Below are 20270 nucleotides of genomic sequence, written 5' to 3'. Positions count from 1 at the left end.
TACCTGGTTCCCTGCTCCAAATTTAGCTTCACATCGAGATAATTATGTTCATCTATGAGCTTTATTCCAGCTCCTGAGCTGTATTGACTGGTTCTTCTCTTTTTAAGATTATTTGAATGAACAAGGAACAATGAACTTATAAAATCACTCTCTCCGTATTTGCAGGAGACCTAGTGTCTTTTTAAAATGAATTGAGTTCCTGGTGTAGGGTGTCTCTGACCAAAGACAGCAATACTTCATTGGAGAGTTGAAAGTGATTTGATTGTAGCATTGCTTTGCAAGATGTGCGAGCACAGCTTTTTTCTCTTTCGCTCACCTGTGGTGAAACAGTGCAAAGGTCCGCCACACCACCGGGCGGAGGGAGATCTCCCCCTTCCCAGCAGCAAAGTTGGGTGGCAAAGTGCCACCCCATTTCTCTGGCTTGCCAGGAGGGGAGGTGCTCTGCAAAGCTTTGCCGCTGGACCTGCTCTGCTCCTGGAAGCTGGGGAGACTAGCAGCAAAGCTGGGTGGTGAAACAGGATGCCACCCCTTGGGGATGCCACTTGAATCAGCCACCACATGGGCAAGCCAGCTCCGAGTATGCAGACTGTGAGCAGGCAGTGATTGCTCTTTCAAACAGCCTTCCCCTTTCTGGGACGGGGGTGGGTGGGAATTATCCTATTTCTCCATGATTCTAGAGTAGTCACAGCCTGTGACCTAGGCTTACATGTGATTTTTGTGCACTCATTCACAGTTGATCACTACACAAAGGAGCAAGTGATTTCACATTTGGCATTGACACAGACTTTCCATGCATGGAATGGCTCTGCTGTAGTCAGTGGCAATGCCTAGCAGGTTCCATAAAGCCCTCTGCCTCACTGCAAACATAGAATGGACAGTCCTCTTGTGACACTTGCAAGAAAGAGTTGATTGTGTAGCATTTTCCAGCTTGCTTTAGTGCAGTTTTATTATGCAGAGGTATAATGGACCCATTGATCACTAAAAAGGCAAGTCCTTTTTCAAACATGCAGAAAGGTCCAGATACTGTATATTTCCCCATAGATTTGGTATCTGCTGAAGACACCTCCAGATCCCCCATTTCCCCTCCAAGAGGACAGGCGACAGTCTGTAAGCCGCCAGCCTTCATTCACCTATTCCGAGTGGACAGAGGACAAAACTGAAGATGAATTCCTCGATCTGGACCCCGTGCCAGAGACACCAGTATTTGACTGTGTGATGGATATGAAAGTAGAGACAGATCCAGCAACCCTAACGGTTAAATCTGTGGGACTGCAAGAAAGGTAAAGAAATGCAAAGAGCTTGGGTCCAGGAAGGTGGAAGTGTAGGCATTCTGAGTGGATTAGCCCAATAAGAATCTGATTAGTGGGCAGAGTTTATTTTCATTCAGAGCAAGAGAACTGGACTCCATAGTTGCATCATATGTGCTCTTATAGGCATCTGTGGCTCACCTAGGGCAGGAGTAGCCAGCATCTGCCCTCCAGATGTTTTCGGTGCCCTCCCTGTTAGGAAAAAGGTTATATGAGAGAATCTTTTGAAAATGTTGAATTTTAGGGGGGAAATGTAGCTCTTGAATGACAGTGATCAGTTAGTCATACATTGAGTTTATTCACCATTGTGGCTAAGGACCTAACCAGATATATCAGTCATTAGGATTTGCTTTGATTATTAGTCCCAAATGTTTAAAGAATGGAGATGATCTGGGCAATGTTTAACTCTTCCTCACCAACATTAATCCCCACCCTCTGCCTTCTGGCAAGCTACTATTAGCTCCGTGGGTGTGGGGAAAGACCAGTGCAGATGTTGTTTCTGTCTCCTCCTCCTGACCACCACCACCCCTGGAAGTAGATGGGTTTATATCTGAGAAAGGACATGGATAGTGAGGGTTTGACCCCTTTCTCCAAGTGCCAAGTCTCTGTCTTCAAAGCAGAAGTCATAGTGCTATTCTATAAGAAAGCAAAAACCGAAAGGAAATCCTAAGTGTGGATCTGGTTAGGCCCTTGGACAAAATGTTGATGTAAATTATGTTGGTGATTACATTGATGACTGATATAGCTAATCAAGGGAAAATCATCAATATTGTTATGATAAGGCTGACACCAGTAAATCAAGTTATTCTTTTTAAGCTAATAATTTTTGTTTGTATTCTTATTTTTTTCTATTCTGTATTTTTTAAATATATTTTTTGAATTGCTCGTGCAATTCCCTGAACTATATATTATTTCAGCATTCTCCATCTTGGAGAATATTATAATGCATGGTTTACACTCATAGTTTCAGGTACCTTTAGATTAATTGGGCTTGGAGAACAACACATTTGTGTGTGTTGCCCAAAGTAAACAAGAAAAGTAGGCAGTCTGTGCTGACTTATTTCACAATCATCAACAAATGTGTGTTATGTCTTGCGCAGGAGGGGTTCAAATGTTTCACTCACATTGGACATGTGCACTCCAGGCTGTTCTGAGCAAGGGTTTGGCTATATTATGTCCCCAAAGGAAGAGTCAGCTCGAGAATACCTCCAGACGGCATCAAATGTTCTCACTGAGGAGGAGCTACACCAGAAAGCATTAGATTCTTTTGTAATCCAGACAGAGTTTTTTGTGAGTATCTTGATAATCTGGGTTTGTAAGAATCAAGCCAATGGCTCATCTCATCCAGCATCCTGTTCTCACAGACAGCTGGGAGAAGCCCACAATCAGGATTCAATCACAAGAGCACTCTCCCTTCCAGCAACTGGTATTCAGAAGCATTGCTGCCTCCAACCATGGAGGTAGCTCATAGCCATCATGGCTAGTTGGCCACTGATAGCCCTGTCCTCCATGAATTTGTCTAATCCTCTTTTAAAGCCATCCAAGTGGGGGACCATCGCTACCTCCTGTGGGATCAGGTTCCATAGTTTAACCATGTGCTGCATGAATGCCTACCAACGTTCAGCTTCATTGATATCCCCAAGGTCTAGTCTTATGAGAGAGGGAGAAAAGGTTTTCTCTGTCCACTTTCTCCAGGCTTGTGGTTTGTTTCACTCCAAACAAGCAACAAGCTATATTCAAGGTATGTTCTTGGCTTACCATTTGTGGTTTGTTTGGGGGTGGCTTGCCCATTCATGCTTAGCCGTCGATTGACTTAGCCTTATATGTGAACCAGGCCAATGTCAGTAATGGGTTCTGCAAAAAAGGGACAAGAATTGCAGTCCAGCAAGTGCAAAGTACTGACCTATAATAAAATAAATTACATGAGAAGTCACGCTACCTCCCCAAGAAGAGCCTTTTCTGTGCTTCAGCTCATCTACTGCTTCCATATCTAAGGGAATGCTATGGCTTCAATCCTGTACATAGTTGAGCTGTTTATAACCCATTGGCTTCAGTGTATTTAAGCACCTTCACCCTCTGGAAGATTGGTGCATAAGCCTTCGGTCACAACAGAGCCCATAACATTCTCCTAAGTGTTAAAAGTAGCTCTTAACTGTGTGTTCCTTAGTGAGTGTTTTCAGAAGCATTTTAATATTATTATTTTTTTAAAAGAGACTCGCTCCCAGGAATCTAGGAATCTGATTTTGGAGTGTAAAAAATAACTAGAAATGTCACATCACATCTTTGAGCTAATTTCATTGCTGCCACTATTTCACATTCAAAGGAAAGCAACAGGATTCTGCTTCTTCTTGTCCCTTCAGAATCTGTTAATGGCTCATATTGTGTATCTTTCAACAGGAAATTCCGATGAACTTTGTTGATCCAAAGGAGTATGATATTCCAGGTTTGGTCCGAAAGAATCGCTACAAAACAATTCTCCCAAGTAAGCACCATAGCCACGTTACAGCTGTTTGTCAAGCTGAAGTTTCTTGTACTGTGTGATATTGAAGTGTGTGAAATTGCACATGATTGTGAGCTTTTAAAAAACACTTGAAAGATGATGGAATAAGCTTTGCTATCCTTGTGCTTGATATTTTTTATGCTGCTTTCATTCATGGATTCTCTTGATGTGCAGCAGGGGGTAAGTGAGACCTCTGACAAAAGCCAGCTGTATCTCTGAAGTGGCCACATCAACCAGTAAATGTAGTTTCCGATTGGCCAGGCAGAACCACTGAATAACAAGGATCTTCCACAAAGTACTTTCTTATACCATTAGTCTATTTACTTGGGAAGCTGCCTTATACCACCTCAGGCCTATGGGTCCAGCTAGCTCAGTATTTTCCACACTGACTGACAGGGGCTCCACAGGGTTTCAAACAGGAGTCTTTTCCTAGGGACACCAGGGATTGAACCAGTGGCATTCTGCGTTCAAAGCATTTGCGCTGCCACTGAGCTTTAGTCTAACCTTGCGTTGCCTCCTCTTGCTAGTAGCTGCTTTTCAAGGTCTTACACAAAGGTTTCTGCTGCCAGAAACCCTTTAACTAGAGACAATTGAATTGAACTGTGTGTGTCTTCTACATGCAAACAACTGGGCTGTATGCTGTTTGCTTTTACCCCTTTTTCATACAACAGAGTCGGTCCTATAGCCTACTTAGTTATTTGCAACTTCTAAAGACCTTTTGAATAATACAGAAACTGAAAGCCGAAAGCCTCGCTGATGTTTGGTATGACCCCCCCTCCCCATAACTGACACAATATAATCAGTTCATTTTTATTATTTTGTGGTTTTGTTTTTCTCGTTTCTCCCTCAGTATATACAGATGATTGAGGGATCGTGAGGAGGATGCCTGATTTTCATTTTGTTTAGTTAGGCACATGCAAGGGTAGGTCTGAGTGGTTTGTAATGATTTCATTGGAACTTGGGCAGCATTGCAGCAAATCCTTGTGCCAGCGTACTGGTAAGATTGCTGGTAATGGAGAGGTCTTGGCAAGCTTTCGGATTTCTTTGGGAGAGAAGGAGATTTTGCAGAGGAAGGTCAACATTGCTAGCATCTGTAACTTTGCATGGTACTTTAACAAAAGCAAGGGCGGGAAAGAGGTTTTGCCCCAAGGAACGTGCAGTCTGAGATAGGATACAGAAGAGAAAGGGGAAGTATGTGTAGCAAGGGATAATGGTTACCAAAGCATGTGCCTTCCTCTTTCCATGCTCCCAGTGTTTCTTCTGCTGCAAAGCCAGCCTGCACAGTCCCACACAACCACCTGCCAATCAATCTGTTACTATATCTGTGTGATCTGCATGTCTTGAGGAGGACAGGGAGAGGCCATGAAGGACAGCTCTAAGCCGTATGTGTGCATGTGGCTCTGAGGACTTGGTCTATGTCAGTTAAACTCGACATCCTTTTCTTATTGCAGCTTCATATTCAAGGACGGCAATCACTTGATTAGTAAAGTTGCCTGCAAAGTGGAATGTGTTGCTTTTGAGGAAGGAGAAATATTCAAGGTTGTCTAAAACAGATGTTCACTCTAGTTAAAATGAAAGGTAAACAGGCACTTAACTTAATGATCAGTTGCCTACAATTCTACACTTAATTGCAGTTACTGAGAGAAATGATAATAGTCTTTAATTCAGCTAATTTATATTTCTTTTGTAGGAAATATCTTTTGCAGATTTACAAATTTGTTGTGGAATTCTGAAAACCCCCCAGAAAGAATCAGCGTCTTTTGAGGGAGCTGGTTGCTTGCTTTATGTTCTTGTCTCAAAAGTGCCAGCCTAAATGGATGAAAATGGCCAATTTCAAAGAGGCCCAAATCCAAGCTCCATCCTCTAAAAGGTTCCAGAATTCTAGTGCAAAGGAACACCTCTGCCTTTGCACTGGTACTGGGACCAAGCCTGCTCACTGTAGTAGCAAGCCATCATGGCTGACACCAGTAAAAAGCCTCTGTGCAGAGCAGCAAGGAAATAAATAGCATTTTTAAAAAAAAAAATGGAGAAAGAGGCAGTGTCACAAAGGCATTGTAATGGGTGCAGAAGTAGCCTGCTTCCCCAGCATTGGTGCAACATTGCTGTCCATATGGTCTGCTTACTGCCATAAGATGTAGTGATGCATTTTTGCCTTAGATGGCTTTATAAATCCATGGTGGATAGATCTGTCAATAGCTACTAGCCATGATATCTCAATGGAACACCTGCATTCTTCTGAGGTAGTATGCCACTGGATACCAGTTCCTCTGTGTGCATTCAAGTCATACCTGGGCTTCCCACCTGGGGGAAGCAGAGTAGACTTACCAAGGCTTTTGATCTGATCCACCAGGGCTACTGCTACATTTTTAGGATCAAATCTTTGGATGATTTGACATTGCCACAGTGTTTCTCACCAAGGGTTCGTTGCCGATTACTTTTCTGCGGTCATGGACAGCTGTGCAGTTCATAGAGTACAGAAGGGTATCATGCTTCCTTGTAGCACATAACTCTAGACTCTTGCTTTGGTTTTCCAGATCCTCACAGCAGAGTGTGCCTTACCTCAGACGATCAAGATGATCCCCTGAGCTCTTACATCAATGCCAACTACATCAGGGTAAGAGCTAAGCAATCCTGAAGGGTTTTCCGCATAAGTGGGTTTCAATTATTCATGAACAGCTGCAAAATTCCATAGATCACCATTCCCACCCCAAAACACACCTTGTTGTCTTTAAAAACATTTGCAATTGTTTTGGATGCCAGCTGTTGTTACTTCAGTATCAGAGAATGACACCAGTCCTCTTTTCTGTCCCTATGGCCATTTCCCTGGTTCATATAGGCCCTGCACTTGAACTTGGAGCTTATTTGGTAGCAATTGACACAACTCAGACGGAGAACTTATATATGAGCTGTAGGCTCCATCTACTCCTGGCTCTGAGCCAGACCCTGATCTGGGCAGATGCTTACATATCCTTCCTTCTTCCCACAAGTAGCTTCATGCAGCTATCTAGCTACTTCAACAGCAGCTCTGAAGCTTCTGCCTGGCCGTGTTCTTCTGCTTTGTCCCTGTGGGTCAAGGGTGGTTCTGGGAGCCAGCCAGGAACCTATGGAAACCTCTGGTGAGGATGTCTGGCTCCAGCAGTTCAGAAGGGCTGTTGGTGGTGTGGAAATCCTGCTCCCCTTGCACCTTCTCCAAGGAGACCTCAGATTTCAAGGCCTGGGCAGTGCTGAACCCTGAGGGTCTAACACAACTCTTGGGCTCCAGCAAAACCAAAAAGAGCATAATCGAGCTTGGTTTAACCATTCTTCTAGCATAGCATAAATGCTTCCATTGCCATAGCAACCATTGCTGCTTGTATAAATTGAAGTTGTGCCTTCTGTCCTTGGCTTGTGTGTGGTGGGGGGAGGTGGGAGAAAGTGTGCACTAGCACATTTATTTTTGATTTGCTAAGTGTCCTTGGGTAAAAGACTGGAGAACTGAGGTCTGTGCACAGCTCAACACTAATGAACCCTTGTTGCTTTGTTGGCAGGGCTATAGAGGAGAAGAAAAGGTGTACATTGCTACTCAGGGACCCATAGTTAATACTGTCAGTGATTTCTGGAGAATGGTGTGGCAGGAGCGTTCTCCAATTATTGTCATGATTACCAATATAGAAGAGATGAATGAGGTAATGCTGAGTCTCTGCTCTTTATCCCATGTTGTAATTGATGTTTCCACAGTGGATGCCTGAGCCATGGGAAATGATTGAATAAAATATGGTTCCATTCATGAAGCTAGTTTGCTTTGTAAATTACCTCAGTAGTCATGGTTTGGAGTGCTTTAAAAAGGCGTGATGAGCAAAACATCAGCACACATGTAAGCCCCATCCCAACATTGAAGAAGGTGAATAATACATTTGTTACTTGTTTGTTGTGAGATTGAAATGACTTTCCCAAAGGCAATGGATGCTGTGTTTTCCCAGCACTTAATTATGTTATTAGGGAAGTATGATTTCTACCCTTATAGCTTTCCAGTTTCTAATGCTGATTAGAAATGGTCGCTTATCCCCACTTCTCGAGTGGGCAGTGCTTGCAGTCCAGCCCAGCTCAGCAGGACATGGAAGGAAGAGGGTGATCCCTCCCTCCTTTGCAGCAATCCTGGCCACGGAGGATGCTGGGCTTGCCCACCAAAACCTATAATTTGAATAGGCTAGTCACAGCCTTCAGGGTGGGAAGAGCATCAGCAGTGGACCAGAGGGAGCAAAGCGTCTCTCTGGCCCACCACTGCAGCTTAAAAGGCCAGCTGCACTTTCTACAAGCAGTGCAATCAGTGACAGATCAACCCGCTCACCCACCGAGTAATTGGGTCTGCTGATCCTGTGTTCATAAACTTGCTTTGGATACATTATTGTCACTATATTCAGGGCCAGGAAGGAATTTGCCTGGAAACAAATTTAGACCATCTGGGGGTTTTGCCTTCCTCCTAGGAATCACCACAACTGTTGGTAGATAAGGCGTCGGGTTGAATCCTGTAGTCTTATTTCTGGAAGGGGATGAAGTGGTTCATCACCCCCTTCCCCTCCAGCAGGTGCAATATCTCAATAAAGGAATCTAGGTGGAAGTTCTGTCCTGAAGCCTATAGGAGAGCAGATAGGCCTTAGAACTTCCAGAGGGCAGCTTAGAGGACCAGCTTAATTGACTCACATCTTGAGGTAGCCTTTAACTGAGGCACGATCCTGAAAATCTCCAGCCAACAGGCAGGAGTATCAACCAGAAAGAACACCCAATGCCTAAGCCAAACCTACCTGCATCTGTAATCAATAATGTTGTAGCCATTTTCAATCCAAGAACATTGTTGTGCCCGTTTGTCCACCAGTTCTCGCCTCGTCCCTTCCCGTGCCCTAGTTTCATCTATGACTGGGTTAGGTATTCCTCCTGCCCAGGAGAGGCAGGGAACCTTGTGATCAACATTTATGTAACATCCTGGTTGTGTTTATGTCTCTCCATTTTAACTCTTTGCCTCATCCAGGACAGAGCTCTGACTCTGCTCTTTTTTGGTTAATCTCCTCCTACATTTCTTTAGCACATTTTTCTTTTTCATACCCAATTCTCTTTTCCTTAATTTTTTTTAAGCTATTTCTCTCTCTTTTCTGCCATTTCCTCTTCTTCTCCTTCCTTTCCTACTCAGCTCCCTAGTGGTAATTCCACTACACACCATTGTTCCTGTCACATGGGATAACAGTGTGACTGTTCCAGATCCTAGCCAAGCCACCTTGATAGAGTTGATACTTATCAGCAGATATGATATACTCTGTAGGATCCTTCAATCTCTCTGTCGCATGGAGCTTCTGGAAGGTTCCCCTCTAGTTGGAATCCCAACCTACTTTGGAGGTTGAGATCAAATCTCTTGCTATGTGGGATTCTGTGCTAGCAAGGGTAGGGTATCAAAGCTGTTCACATGCTTATTTACCCTCTCCTCGGGTAACGAGGACTTGCTCTATTCATGGGTGGGTGCCTCACTTACCCATCTGGACAAAATACTTTCACACAGTGAGTACCCAAACTTACATTTCCCTCCCCTTAACGTGAGCTGCCTCCAAGTTCTACTGTCACCAATGTCATTTTCTCAACATCTGTTTTGCTTCCAGGTTAGCAACTGGGCAGTTGATACCCCTTAGGAGTCTGGATTTAACCCTGTTGTTTCTAGCTGCTGCTATTTCTACTTGAGGCATTGGCATATTGCAGTATGGATTGCTATGCAAAACATAGCTGAGCAACTGTTTGACTTAATCGGTTTGATAAATTCTGTGAATCTGTGAATCAATTTTGTGGTCAAAAGAGCTTAATAGATCATGGTCAGCTACCATTTTTCTTCCAATCTATCCATCGCAACTTGTATCTGCAGTGCTACTTGGATGTTACCAAGGAGATAGGAAAGCTGTGCAACCTAACGGCAGATGCACACTCACTTTTTCCAAAAGAAGTCATTCATTAATCACAAAAGTCTAGTAGATGCCATCAGTCTCTGTACTAACAAAAGATATGATTGAGCGCAATGTTTCATTGATACCTCTTGTTTAAAGAGTAAAATCATGCCATGAGACTCTGATATAAATATAGGCTACAGTCCCCTTCTTGTTAGCATCCCTGTTCTGATGTTTCTCTCCCCCTACCCCCACCCTTGCCAGCTTCAAATTATTATATGAACACTATGTCTTAAAAATGTGTCGACGCAGAGCTGAAACCTTTGTTATGCCATGATGCTTGAGAAAGAGTCTTTGTGTTCCTGCTATATACGTTCAATAATGCAAGGATTAGTGGCTCACTATTCCAGCACTTTTGTCAGGTCTAATCTGAACTGACAGACAGCCCACGGAAATGTGTGGGTGTTCTTCATTTCAGCTGCTTAGAGTCTGAGCTATAGATAGTTACTAGCACATTTGTCAGTTTTTACAATGGATGAGCGCTATTGTAGCATTGAGGGACTGCGTCGAGGCGGGGGAACAGAATTGTGAAAATTTGACTCATAAAATGGTAGTGACAAATTTTCCCACTGGTGTAAACCAGTGGTGCGGCTTACATGCAAAGGTGCAGCAGCAGAAAAATGTGGATATTCTGTATTATCTCCCTTATTTAACTTTTATTTGGCCTCCGTTCATTACATTTATCCTGGAGGTCTAGACAGTTCCTTTGCAAGAAACCATGTGGGGGGTCCATCACATTATGAGTTCTCCCTTGCAAATGGCACTGACTCATGAATCATGGGTAGAAATGCTCATAAGGTTATGGGCATGGCTCATATGGCACCTTTACCGAGCAGTGTGGCTGAAACATGTAAGATTTGCCATAAGAGTACAAATATACCTTAAAAACAGAGATGAACAAACCATACAACGCTGAGATAGAAGGTAGTTGTTGTTGTTTAGGCGTTTAGTCGTGTCTGACTCTTCGTGACCCCATGGACCAGAGCACGCCAGACACTCCTGTTTTCCTCTTTGGTCAAATACATGTTGGTAGTTTCGAGAACATTGTCCAACCATCTCATCCTATGTCGTCCCCTTCTCCTTGTGCCCTCCATCTTTCCCAACATCAGGGTCTTTTCCAGGGAGTCTTCTCATGAGGTGGCCAAAGTATTGGAGCCTCAGCTTCAGGATCTGTCCTTCCAGTGAGCACTCAGGGCTGATTTCCTTAAGAATGGATAGGTTTGATCTTCTTGCAGTCCATGTGACTTTCAAGAGTCTCCTCCAGCACCATCATTCAAAAGCATCAATTCTTCGGCGATCAGCCTTCTTTATGGTCCAGCTCTCACTTCCATACATCACTACTGCGAAAACCATAGCTTTAACTATACAGACCTTTGTTGGCAAGGTGATGTCTCTGCCTTTTAAGATGCTGTCTAGGTTTGTCATCGCTTTTCTCCCAAGAAGGAGGCGTCTTTTAATTTTGTGGCTGCTGTCACCATCTGCAATGATCATGGAGCCCAAGAAGGTAAAATCTGTCACTGCCTCCATTTCTTCCCCTTCATGGAAGCAGTGACAGATTTTACCTTCTTGGGCTCCATGATCACTGCAGATGGTGAAGGTAAAGGAACCTTTATGTCTCTTGATAACTGAGTGAGATACTGAGGGAAAGGTGGGGAATCCCCTTCTGCATAAATTCTTCCATTACTAATGAGAAAAGTGTTATTATATATAATTTATTAATAATCAAGGTGGAACTTTCTTTCATGCAGTTCTTTTAAATGCAGGAGCCTATTCTGGATCCGCCAACCAGAGGATTTTAAACATCCAGAGGCTGCTGTTCAAAGGGAAAGCCAACAATTCTACTTGGCATATGCAAGCTGTGGGCGCAACACACCTAAAGTAGCTCTTTGCATTTGTTAGCTGTAGAATTCATTCAAAAAGTTTGCAAACAGCTTAATTTTTCTAAAATCTCTGCAGTGTGCTACATGAAACCAAGAAACAACATAATTAAAACAAAAATATCGCCCTGAGACCCCCCGGGTAGAGGGCAGTATACAAAATCAATAATAATAATAATACAAAATAAATCCAGTAAGACAGTAGTATAAAAGCATGTGAAAACAGGCATTCATACACATAAAACCTGGGCTGGGTCAGATCTTATGGCTTTACAAGACACGTGAAGGAACTGGTGGTTGCTGCTTCACATATGGCAGTACATAATATCACAACTGGTCTTTGGAAACAATTTGCACAACTTGCTTAAATATGTCTGGAGACAGGACTGGGTGCCAGCTGAAGTTTATGTTTTTTAAAATGGGGGGCCAACCACAGCTGTTTTATCTCAGAGTCCTCAGCATAACATGATGCCTGCAGCTCTAGGTAAAGGTCAAGGGACCCCTGACCATTAGGTCCAGTCGTGGCCAACTCTGGGGTTGCGGCGCTCATCTCACTTTATTGGCCGAGGGAGCCGGCGTACAGCTTCCGGGTCATGTGGCCAGCATGACTAAGCCCCTTCCCGCCAGAGCAGTACCTATTTATCTCCTTGCACTTTGACGTGCTTTCAAACTGCTAGGTTGGCAGGAGCAGGGACCGAGCAATGGGAGCTCACCCTGTCGTGGGGATTCGAACCACTGACCTTCTGATCGGCAAGTCCTAGTCTCTGTGGTTTAACCCACAGCACCACCTGCGTCCCTCAGTCTGCTCTAGCAGACACTAATTCAATCTGAATGAGATCAAGTTTTGGCTACAAATTCTGGCCATTTTTGGTTTGTATGCTTCTGCACACACACACACACACACACACACACACACCCCATCCCACACTGCTTTACGCAATATCTGGCCTGAAGAAGAGTCCTGCAAAACCCAAAACCTTGCCCCCTATTTTGTGACAAGATTGATTGGTCCTAAAAAAAGTTGTTATTGTAGATTTTGGAGTTATGTCGCTTATTTTGCTTTTTAAGTGTACTTTTTTTTAGTGCAGCAAAGTCACTCCTGTGCCAGCCGATAACTTATTTTATATGTATGGTTTATATTTTGTTCAGAAATGTACAGAATACTGGCCAGAGGAACAGGTTACCTATGAAGGAATTGAAATCACGGTTAAAAGAGTTATACAAGCAGACGATTACCGGTTAAGGCTTATTACCCTAAAGGTAAGATCACTCAGGTATATGTGGAGCTGCATGAAAAAGGCATCATAAAGTTGCTGTTTTATATCCAGCCTATAAAACACAGCTGAAACACCACTTTTCATTACTGCACTGATTATGTGTCTGTCTGGTTTCCAACCATGTACGCAATATAGTAATGAAAGCAGTCAGGTATTTTAGATTGAATGTGTGCAGCTCAAAGACTTTCCAGCCACTTGTGCTCATCCAGTGGAAGAATTCTGTGAGTCACTCCACACAGTTCTAGCACCGGTCATTTATTACGGCATGCTTGCTCAGTAAATGTTCCCTATGTACATTGACTAGCCTCTAAATGCAGGAATCACCAGCCCACAGGCATCGCATTGGTGGGCCTTACAACTGGAGGGTTTTTTCCCCGGAAACAGCAGGCCCTTCAGCCGTAGGGGGGATTTTCTGAATTATGTGGGTAATTCAGAAATTACTTGGACAGAGAGGGAGAGATGTATGTGTGGTCTATTTGCATGTGTGGTCTGTGTGTGAGAGGCAGCAAGGTGTGTATTGCTATGTCAATGTGAAGTTATAGGGTGTGTGTGTGTGTGTGTGAGAGAGAGAGAGAGCGAGAGAGAGAGAGCGCGCCCAACAGTCCATATGGGTGTAGTGAGTGTACTCCTGTGCTCTGTGTGCAAGAGTGGGTGTCGTATGCCTACCTTGTGTATTTTTCCTGGTCCTGGGGAATGCTCTCTGTTGGTAAACAACAGCAGCAGCGGCGGCAGTATTGTGTGTCATGGAGATGTGTCAATATTGTGTGATCTCCACAATCAGGACCATCAGGACACAGGTGACTTCCCACAGCAAGCATGAGGTTGTCAGGAGGGGGTAGATATGACAGCTACCACCAACACTTTCTCAAAATTGGGAGTGTGTTTGCTGGTCCAATAAGGTTTGCAACTCCTGACCTAAATGTATGGCTTTAGAATAACAGCGGTGCTTGCACTATCCCATTCCAATAGCTATAGATTCCCCTTTGTCCCTTGTATTCAGTGTGCTTCGCTAGCTGCAAAAAACGGGCAGAGGATTTTTTTCTTAGCAACAAAAACCGGGAGTGGTTTATCAAAATGTTTTGAGGATGGAAGTGAAGACAGAGTTTCAAGAGAGAGCTCTAGAACAACAACCACCTGTTTAATTTTATCTTTTTACCTCTCAAAGATCTCAGTAAGGATTTTGTTTTCAGTTGTACAGTGGTACCTCGAATTACATATGCTTCAGGTTACAGACTCCGCTAACCCAGAAACAGTACCTCGGGTTAAGAACTTTGCTTCAGGATGAGAACAGAAATGGCGCAGCAGCAGTGCAGCAGAAGTGGAAGGCCCCATTAGCTAAAGTGGTGCTTCAGGTTAAGAACAGTTTCAGGTTAAGAACGGACCCCCAGAACGAATTAAGTTCTTAACCTGAGGTACCACTGTATTTCAAAAAGCCATTATTATTATTATTATTATTATTATTATTATTATTATTATTACTACTACTTTATTTTATTATTAATTATTATAGCTCATTAAGCTTGGTTTCCTTCTACTGTAACCTAAAGTCTACTGAGCCTTTTGTCTGTAAAGATTTGGGGGTCTTTTAAAGGATTGATAAAAGAGAAGTTGGATACAGTGTTGTTTTAAGTGGTTGGAAGGTTTTAAGTGGTGTTAAAGACTACATTTTCAGCTGCCAACTAGAATGCTTAATTTATCTTTATGTGTTCTCTGACTGAGTAACAGACATCACAGCCTGATCTCCTGTGACCTGTTGCACTGGAAGCCAGTGGCGTAGCGTGGGGGGGTGCAGGGGGGGCCGGCCGCACCGGGCGCAACATCTGGGGGTTAGGGTTAGGGGGCGCAAATCCACGGGTTAGGGGGCGCAAATTACTTGCCTTGCCCCGGGTGCTGACAACCCACGCTACGCCACTGCTGGAAGCAAAGTGTTCAAGGCCACTTCTATTCGTGCTTCTGTTCATAAATGTTTGTAATGTTGTTGGGCCAGTGGCATGAGCAGGTATCCAGCTGTATGACGTCTGCAGTTGGGTGTCTTCAGTGCTGTTGTGCCACAAAGGCTCCTTCCAGCACCATTTTTGGCACAAATGGAGCTACACAGGACTCTTGCCCAAGGCCATACAGAGCAACCAGGTGCAATCAATATACTTTCTCCCTCTTCTGCCAGCAACCATCATAAGCGTAATTTAATGACATACGGAGATTCATAAAACAGTAAATCTTCCACACCTCCCATAAGCAACATCTTCTGTCATAGTTATATGATTTATAGGGTTGGAGTATTAAGTGTTGGTGGTTTCAGTTTCTCTCTGGGTTTTGTTTATTTACTAAATCCAAACTTCACTGGTCAAATTGCTTAGTGCTATGTATTTCCTTCATGCCATTCTCACACATCAGAACGCCTAAAAATCAACTGCACTCCAATAGTTATTAATGATTTCAACTGATTTAAAGTTTAAGATCATAAGAAGATCATTTAAGCTGGTCTTGTTGATTTAAGTTTTAGTACTAAATGTTGCTTTTCTTGGGCCCTTCCATAGATGCATATATTTGAAAGTAACTGTTTAGCACAGTGTAAAATTTCCCCATCAATGCCTAAAGGTTGAAGCAAACATTCCAATGACCTCTAGTTCCAATCGGGCACAAAATTAAGCAGCCATAAAGTGAAGCAGGCTGAATTAATTAGCATGCCTGAAAACTGAGCAGCATATCTGTTGATTCAACAGGGGTATTATTATTTTTTTGGAAAAGAAAGCTTTATGTCTTACGCTTTCACAGAGAGTGACATGTGGTATATGCAGTTAGAAATAGCTGTCTGTCTATTAGGTTATAAATATGATTTCTTTCCATTTATGTTCCCAATATTATTAAGAACATAATTATATTTTGAAAACAGCTCTTCAGTTTGCTGAATAGCAGCAAGAAAGTATGACCTCTGAAAAGTGTAAATTGCCTACATTGCCAACATAGTATTGCAAGCCTTAATTTTACTCTGATGTCATAAGTTAGTCCAGGAGGCCATCTCAGGATAGCAGCAGAGTCAGTGTGGCTTTGCCAGCAATTGGCGTTAATTATATATTTAAAGTTATTTATATACCATTCATGAAAGATAGCTGCAAAGATATTGTTGCAGTTTGCAGTTTTAAATAAAGCAACACATCATTAAATCTGGGCAAAAAGACATGAAAATATATAATTTTCAAAATAAAAATAATAATAATTTTGGAAGAAGAAGACTACATAGCACAACAGATCCTTATGCATCCTTGGGGAGAATAATGTAGCTTTAAGACAGGTTAAATATTTCATCTTTATGTTTAATTTTCTATCTTGTTATCAGCCCTTATTACACAAATCCCCTTTGAGAAGGGTTAGTAAACTGCATACCCCAAGAAAATGTTTTTTAAAACTCATTAAGGAGTCTCACCTTTTGGAAAATACCTTTTCTGGTTGCCTGTATAACTCTCTTTATAACTCTCTTATAGAAGGGTGAAGAAATAAGAAATCTGAAGCACTACTGGTATACTTCCTGGCCAGATCAGAAGACTCCTGATCAAGCACCAGCCCTGCTGCAGCTGGTTCAGGAAGTGGAAGAGGCCACACAGTGTGCAGAAGAACAGAATGCTCCAATCATAGTTCACTGCAGGTAGCTTAATTATGCATTGTTAAACCACCATGAAGAGAGAGGAAAGAACATGGGAAGTTTTAAGGAAGTTGTGTTGTGTTAAAGTAACCTTCTCTTGCAATGCTGATCTAGAGAGTTCAGGTATCTGACAAAGTGTGTCATGCACACGAAAACTCATACCAATAACAAATTTAGTTGGTCTCTAAGGTGCTACTGGAAGGATTTTTTTTATTTTGTTTCGACTACGGCAGACCAACACGGCTACCTACCTGTAACTAGAGAGTACAATTTCTGCATGATCCACCTGCTGTGAAAAACTGCTTTTAACTACTGTTCTGTTAGCCTATGTCAGGTAAGGTAGTGAGGAAGCATCTCTTGCTTCTAATTTGGCACTGGAACTTCAAAGAGAAGTCGTCCCCCCCCCCAAAAAAACCCCCAGAAGTATGGCCCCAGAAGCCTTTATGATGTGAAAACCTTATACCGACATTTTCAATTGAGTTTGTGCTGGAAGTGACCTGACTCTTTTATTGTCCCCATCTGCTGTGCAGATGGAATGGAAAACAGCGTGGGTTGCTTAATTAACCATGCAATGTGGGGAAACAGTCAGTTTAAAGGGGGGGTAGAGATAGGCTCATTTAATTCTTTTTCCTAGGCTGGCAGTGACCCGGTTTCTGAGGTGAAGCTGCAGCCATTTCCCCCCCCCCCCCAAATTCTGCAACTCATTTTTTGTAATGACATCCAGGTGACAGTGAAGGAGTTTGCAGGTGAATCAACATTATACACATGCGTGTGCGCACACAGATATATATATATATATATATATATATATATATATATATATATGGGAAATTATGCAAATTTGGCCTTCTCATATATCATTCTCTAGGTGGAGTCCTGGGGTCACATGATACATTCAATTCATAGTGGGCAGGAGTTCTCCTCCACTGTGAGAATTGCCCAGTTAGCATATGAACTGGATTCATAAGAAGTGACTCATAGTCTCTGGGAAAGTCGCTGTTAATATTGAATGATCTATGTGCGTGAGGGAGAGGGAAGGAGAGAGAGATGAAGATCATCCTTATCCTAGTAAAAATTCATAGCTTTGTTCTTGGGCTTTCCTGGGCTTGTTCACAGTAGAAAATGGCAGACTTGCTTTTTAAATAAAAATAAATACTAAAATAGATTTTGATTTTTTTATGAACATCATAAGAGCAGCCAAGCATGCATGGAAAATGAGCAAGATCAGCTATCATAAATTATACATTGAAATGAAAGACTAGTTAGTGTTCTCATACAAAATAAATTCAGGTTCTGATAACATAAGTTCCTTTTTTTTATACCACTGGACTTTCAGGCAGCAGGGAACATTCCTATTTTAAAGCAGATATCCTTTTCGATACGGTTACAGAAAGAGGCCATAATTGACCATATATAATGACAATCATTTAATCTCATGACAGTAGATGGAGAAATTTTAAAACCAAATATGAGCATTCCTTGTACAAACTGGCCTGGGGGGGGGGAACCAATGAGATCCTGGTGGCCTTAAATGTACTGTGATGTATGAATGCACAAATATCAGTATGCCAAACCTCTTAAAGTAATCTTAAAAGTATATCTGCATAATATAGCAAAATCAGTTTTCTAAAACAGCTTTTTGCCAGAATTCTCAGTTTATCCTGCGTTCACAAGTGCTGTGTCAATGTATCTTAATAGAATGCAATTTTATCCAGACTCCTAGCTGTCCAATTTTGATGGTCCTCTTGTCCAATGCCCTTATCCCAGCCATTCAGATACATTTTGTAACTTGTTTAAATGAGGAAAGTACTGCTGCAAAATGCATGTAGCAACTGTCCTTAAAGAATGCTCCATTATACAACATGCTTTAACGTTTTTGCTTCTCATTTTTCATTAAAATAATTTTAATAAATAGAATTTATCACTTGCTACCACCCATAAATGGAATACAAGAATAACTCTGGTCAATAACCAAAGATTAACCTGAAGAACAATACTGTTGCAGTGTTAGAGACCAGGGGATCTTTTATTTTATTTTGGTGCTGGTTGGTGGAAATCAAATCAAATCTTGTGTCCTGTACACATCTCCAAAGAGCTGGATGAAAAGACTGCCCACAAGTAGCATTTCTTTATTTCCCCCGAGGGCACAGCTGGTGGCCAAAATTATCTAAGTGACAATGAATGAAAATCCATTTGAGATGCTACCAGCACTTCTTGAGACCTGCAAAATGGGAAAAGCTCTTGGACTGAGGAGTAATTGTTATTTGCTGCTTCCATTATTTAAAGTGACATGTTGACATATCAGGCCTGACAGAAGCCAGATGGCTCACCTAACATCTGTCTGGCATTGCACCCTGTAACATTTTCCTCCAATCTATGTGGTAATCTTTCACTGAATATATATATGTATGGCTGATGGTTAGAACATTAGTTTATGTCTTTTTCATTTCCTCAAATAAATGAGAACTGCTTATTCTGGACAAGGAAAACATCTTATTAAACTGTCTCTCTGCATACCAGATTCTCACAAACTCTCCTTATGGGGTACACAGAGGTTATGCCAACTGAGTTTCAATGGTGGGGGCAAAAACAAACAAACACAGACATACCCCTTGCTTAATGGTTTAGGGCCAAATTAAATACATGTAAGACGCAAGTACACTCTGATTAACTGAGTCTTCTTATCTGTTACTGCTTTCTTCAAACCACACTTACCAAAGTAAAAAAATCAGCTACTTAAAATTTAAAAACCTATTGCAGACCTAGGTATAGTTTCTAACCACATTCTGGGCTGGCTGGCTTGCAGCGTTAAACCACAATTTACAATAAACTATGAACGCTTTAGGGACACGGGTGGCACTGTGGGTTAAACCACAGAACCTAAGGCTTGCCGATCAGAAGGTCGGCGGTTCGAATCCCCGCAGTGGAGTGAGCTCCCGTTGTTCGGTCCCTGCTCCTGCCAACCTAGCAGTTCAAAAGCACACAGTGCAAGTAGATAAATAGGCGGGAAGGTAAACGGCGTTTCCGTGCGCTGCTCTGGTTTGCCAGAAGCAGCTTAGTCATGCTGGCCACACGACCTGGAAGCTGTACGTCGGCTCCCTCAGCCAATAAAGCGAGATGAGCGCCGCAACCCCAGAGTCGGTCACAACTTGACCTAACTGTCAGGTCTTTACCTTTATGAACACTTTGTTCTTCCCTTGCTGCTGATTGTGCCATGTGGGGGATGAAACATGATAGAAGGCTTGTCCACATGTTCACCCAAACACAGACAGGTTCAAGCTATCCCAACACACGTACAAGTGCAGGTGCGAAAGTGTACACTTGTTCAACTGTTTTGTACAAAGGTACACACACCACACTCGCTGATTGAATGTTACTGGTGAACATTCATAGAGTCTGACTTGCCGTGAGGAGCGATCCTGAGCATGCAGCTTGTTTCTCTCCAAGGCTTTGTACATTTGGCAAGGCTACATCTGAAATACTAAGAGAATAATTGATGCTCTTTCTGAAGATTCCCACCTTCATTTTCTGTTCCTCTCTCTCTCTCTGGCCAGTGCAGGGATTGGTAGGACTGGCTGCTTTATCGCCACCAGCATTTGCTGCAAACAGTGGAAGAACGAGGGTGCAGTTGACATACTCAGAACAACCTGCCAGCTACGGCTAGACAGGTGAGAGAATCTTGTATTATTGTCTTTTTCACTTTTCCTCC

The 20270-nt window shown here is 42.6% G+C and overlaps 2 protein-coding genes across 14 annotated transcripts in view; one reads left to right on the top strand and one right to left on the bottom strand.

Moving 5' to 3' along the window:
* TMEM86A (transmembrane protein 86A) overlaps nt 1-20270 on the bottom strand; it is a 217064-nt gene that overhangs the window by 111039 nt on the left and 85755 nt on the right. The gene's annotated exons all lie outside the window — the stretch shown is intronic.
* PTPN5 (protein tyrosine phosphatase non-receptor type 5) overlaps nt 1-20270 on the top strand; it is a 63536-nt gene that overhangs the window by 40344 nt on the left and 2922 nt on the right. For 11 of the 13 annotated variants that reach the window (XM_083720971.1, XM_083720969.1, XM_083720965.1 and 8 more), the window contains 8 exons: nt 1042-1280; nt 2408-2597; nt 3705-3789; nt 6342-6421; nt 7335-7472; nt 12794-12904; nt 16404-16564; nt 20116-20229. In XM_083720971.1, coding sequence (XP_083577097.1) covers nt 1042-1280; nt 2408-2597; nt 3705-3789; nt 6342-6421; nt 7335-7472; nt 12794-12904; nt 16404-16564; nt 20116-20229 — 1118 coding nt within the window. The remainder of the gene's footprint in view (nt 1-1041; nt 1281-2407; nt 2598-3704; nt 3790-6341; nt 6422-7334; nt 7473-12793; nt 12905-16403; nt 16565-20115; nt 20230-20270) is intronic. The other 2 variants (XR_014559848.1, XM_083720963.1) reach the window with 2 other exon arrangements.

This window comes from Podarcis gaigeae, assembly GCF_964106915.1.
Source record: "Podarcis gaigeae genome assembly, chromosome: 1".
Taxonomy (NCBI): domain Eukaryota; kingdom Metazoa; phylum Chordata; class Lepidosauria; order Squamata; family Lacertidae; genus Podarcis; species Podarcis gaigeae.
The sequence above is the reverse complement of the archived record's forward strand: the minus strand, read 5'-3'. Positions and strand labels throughout refer to the sequence as shown.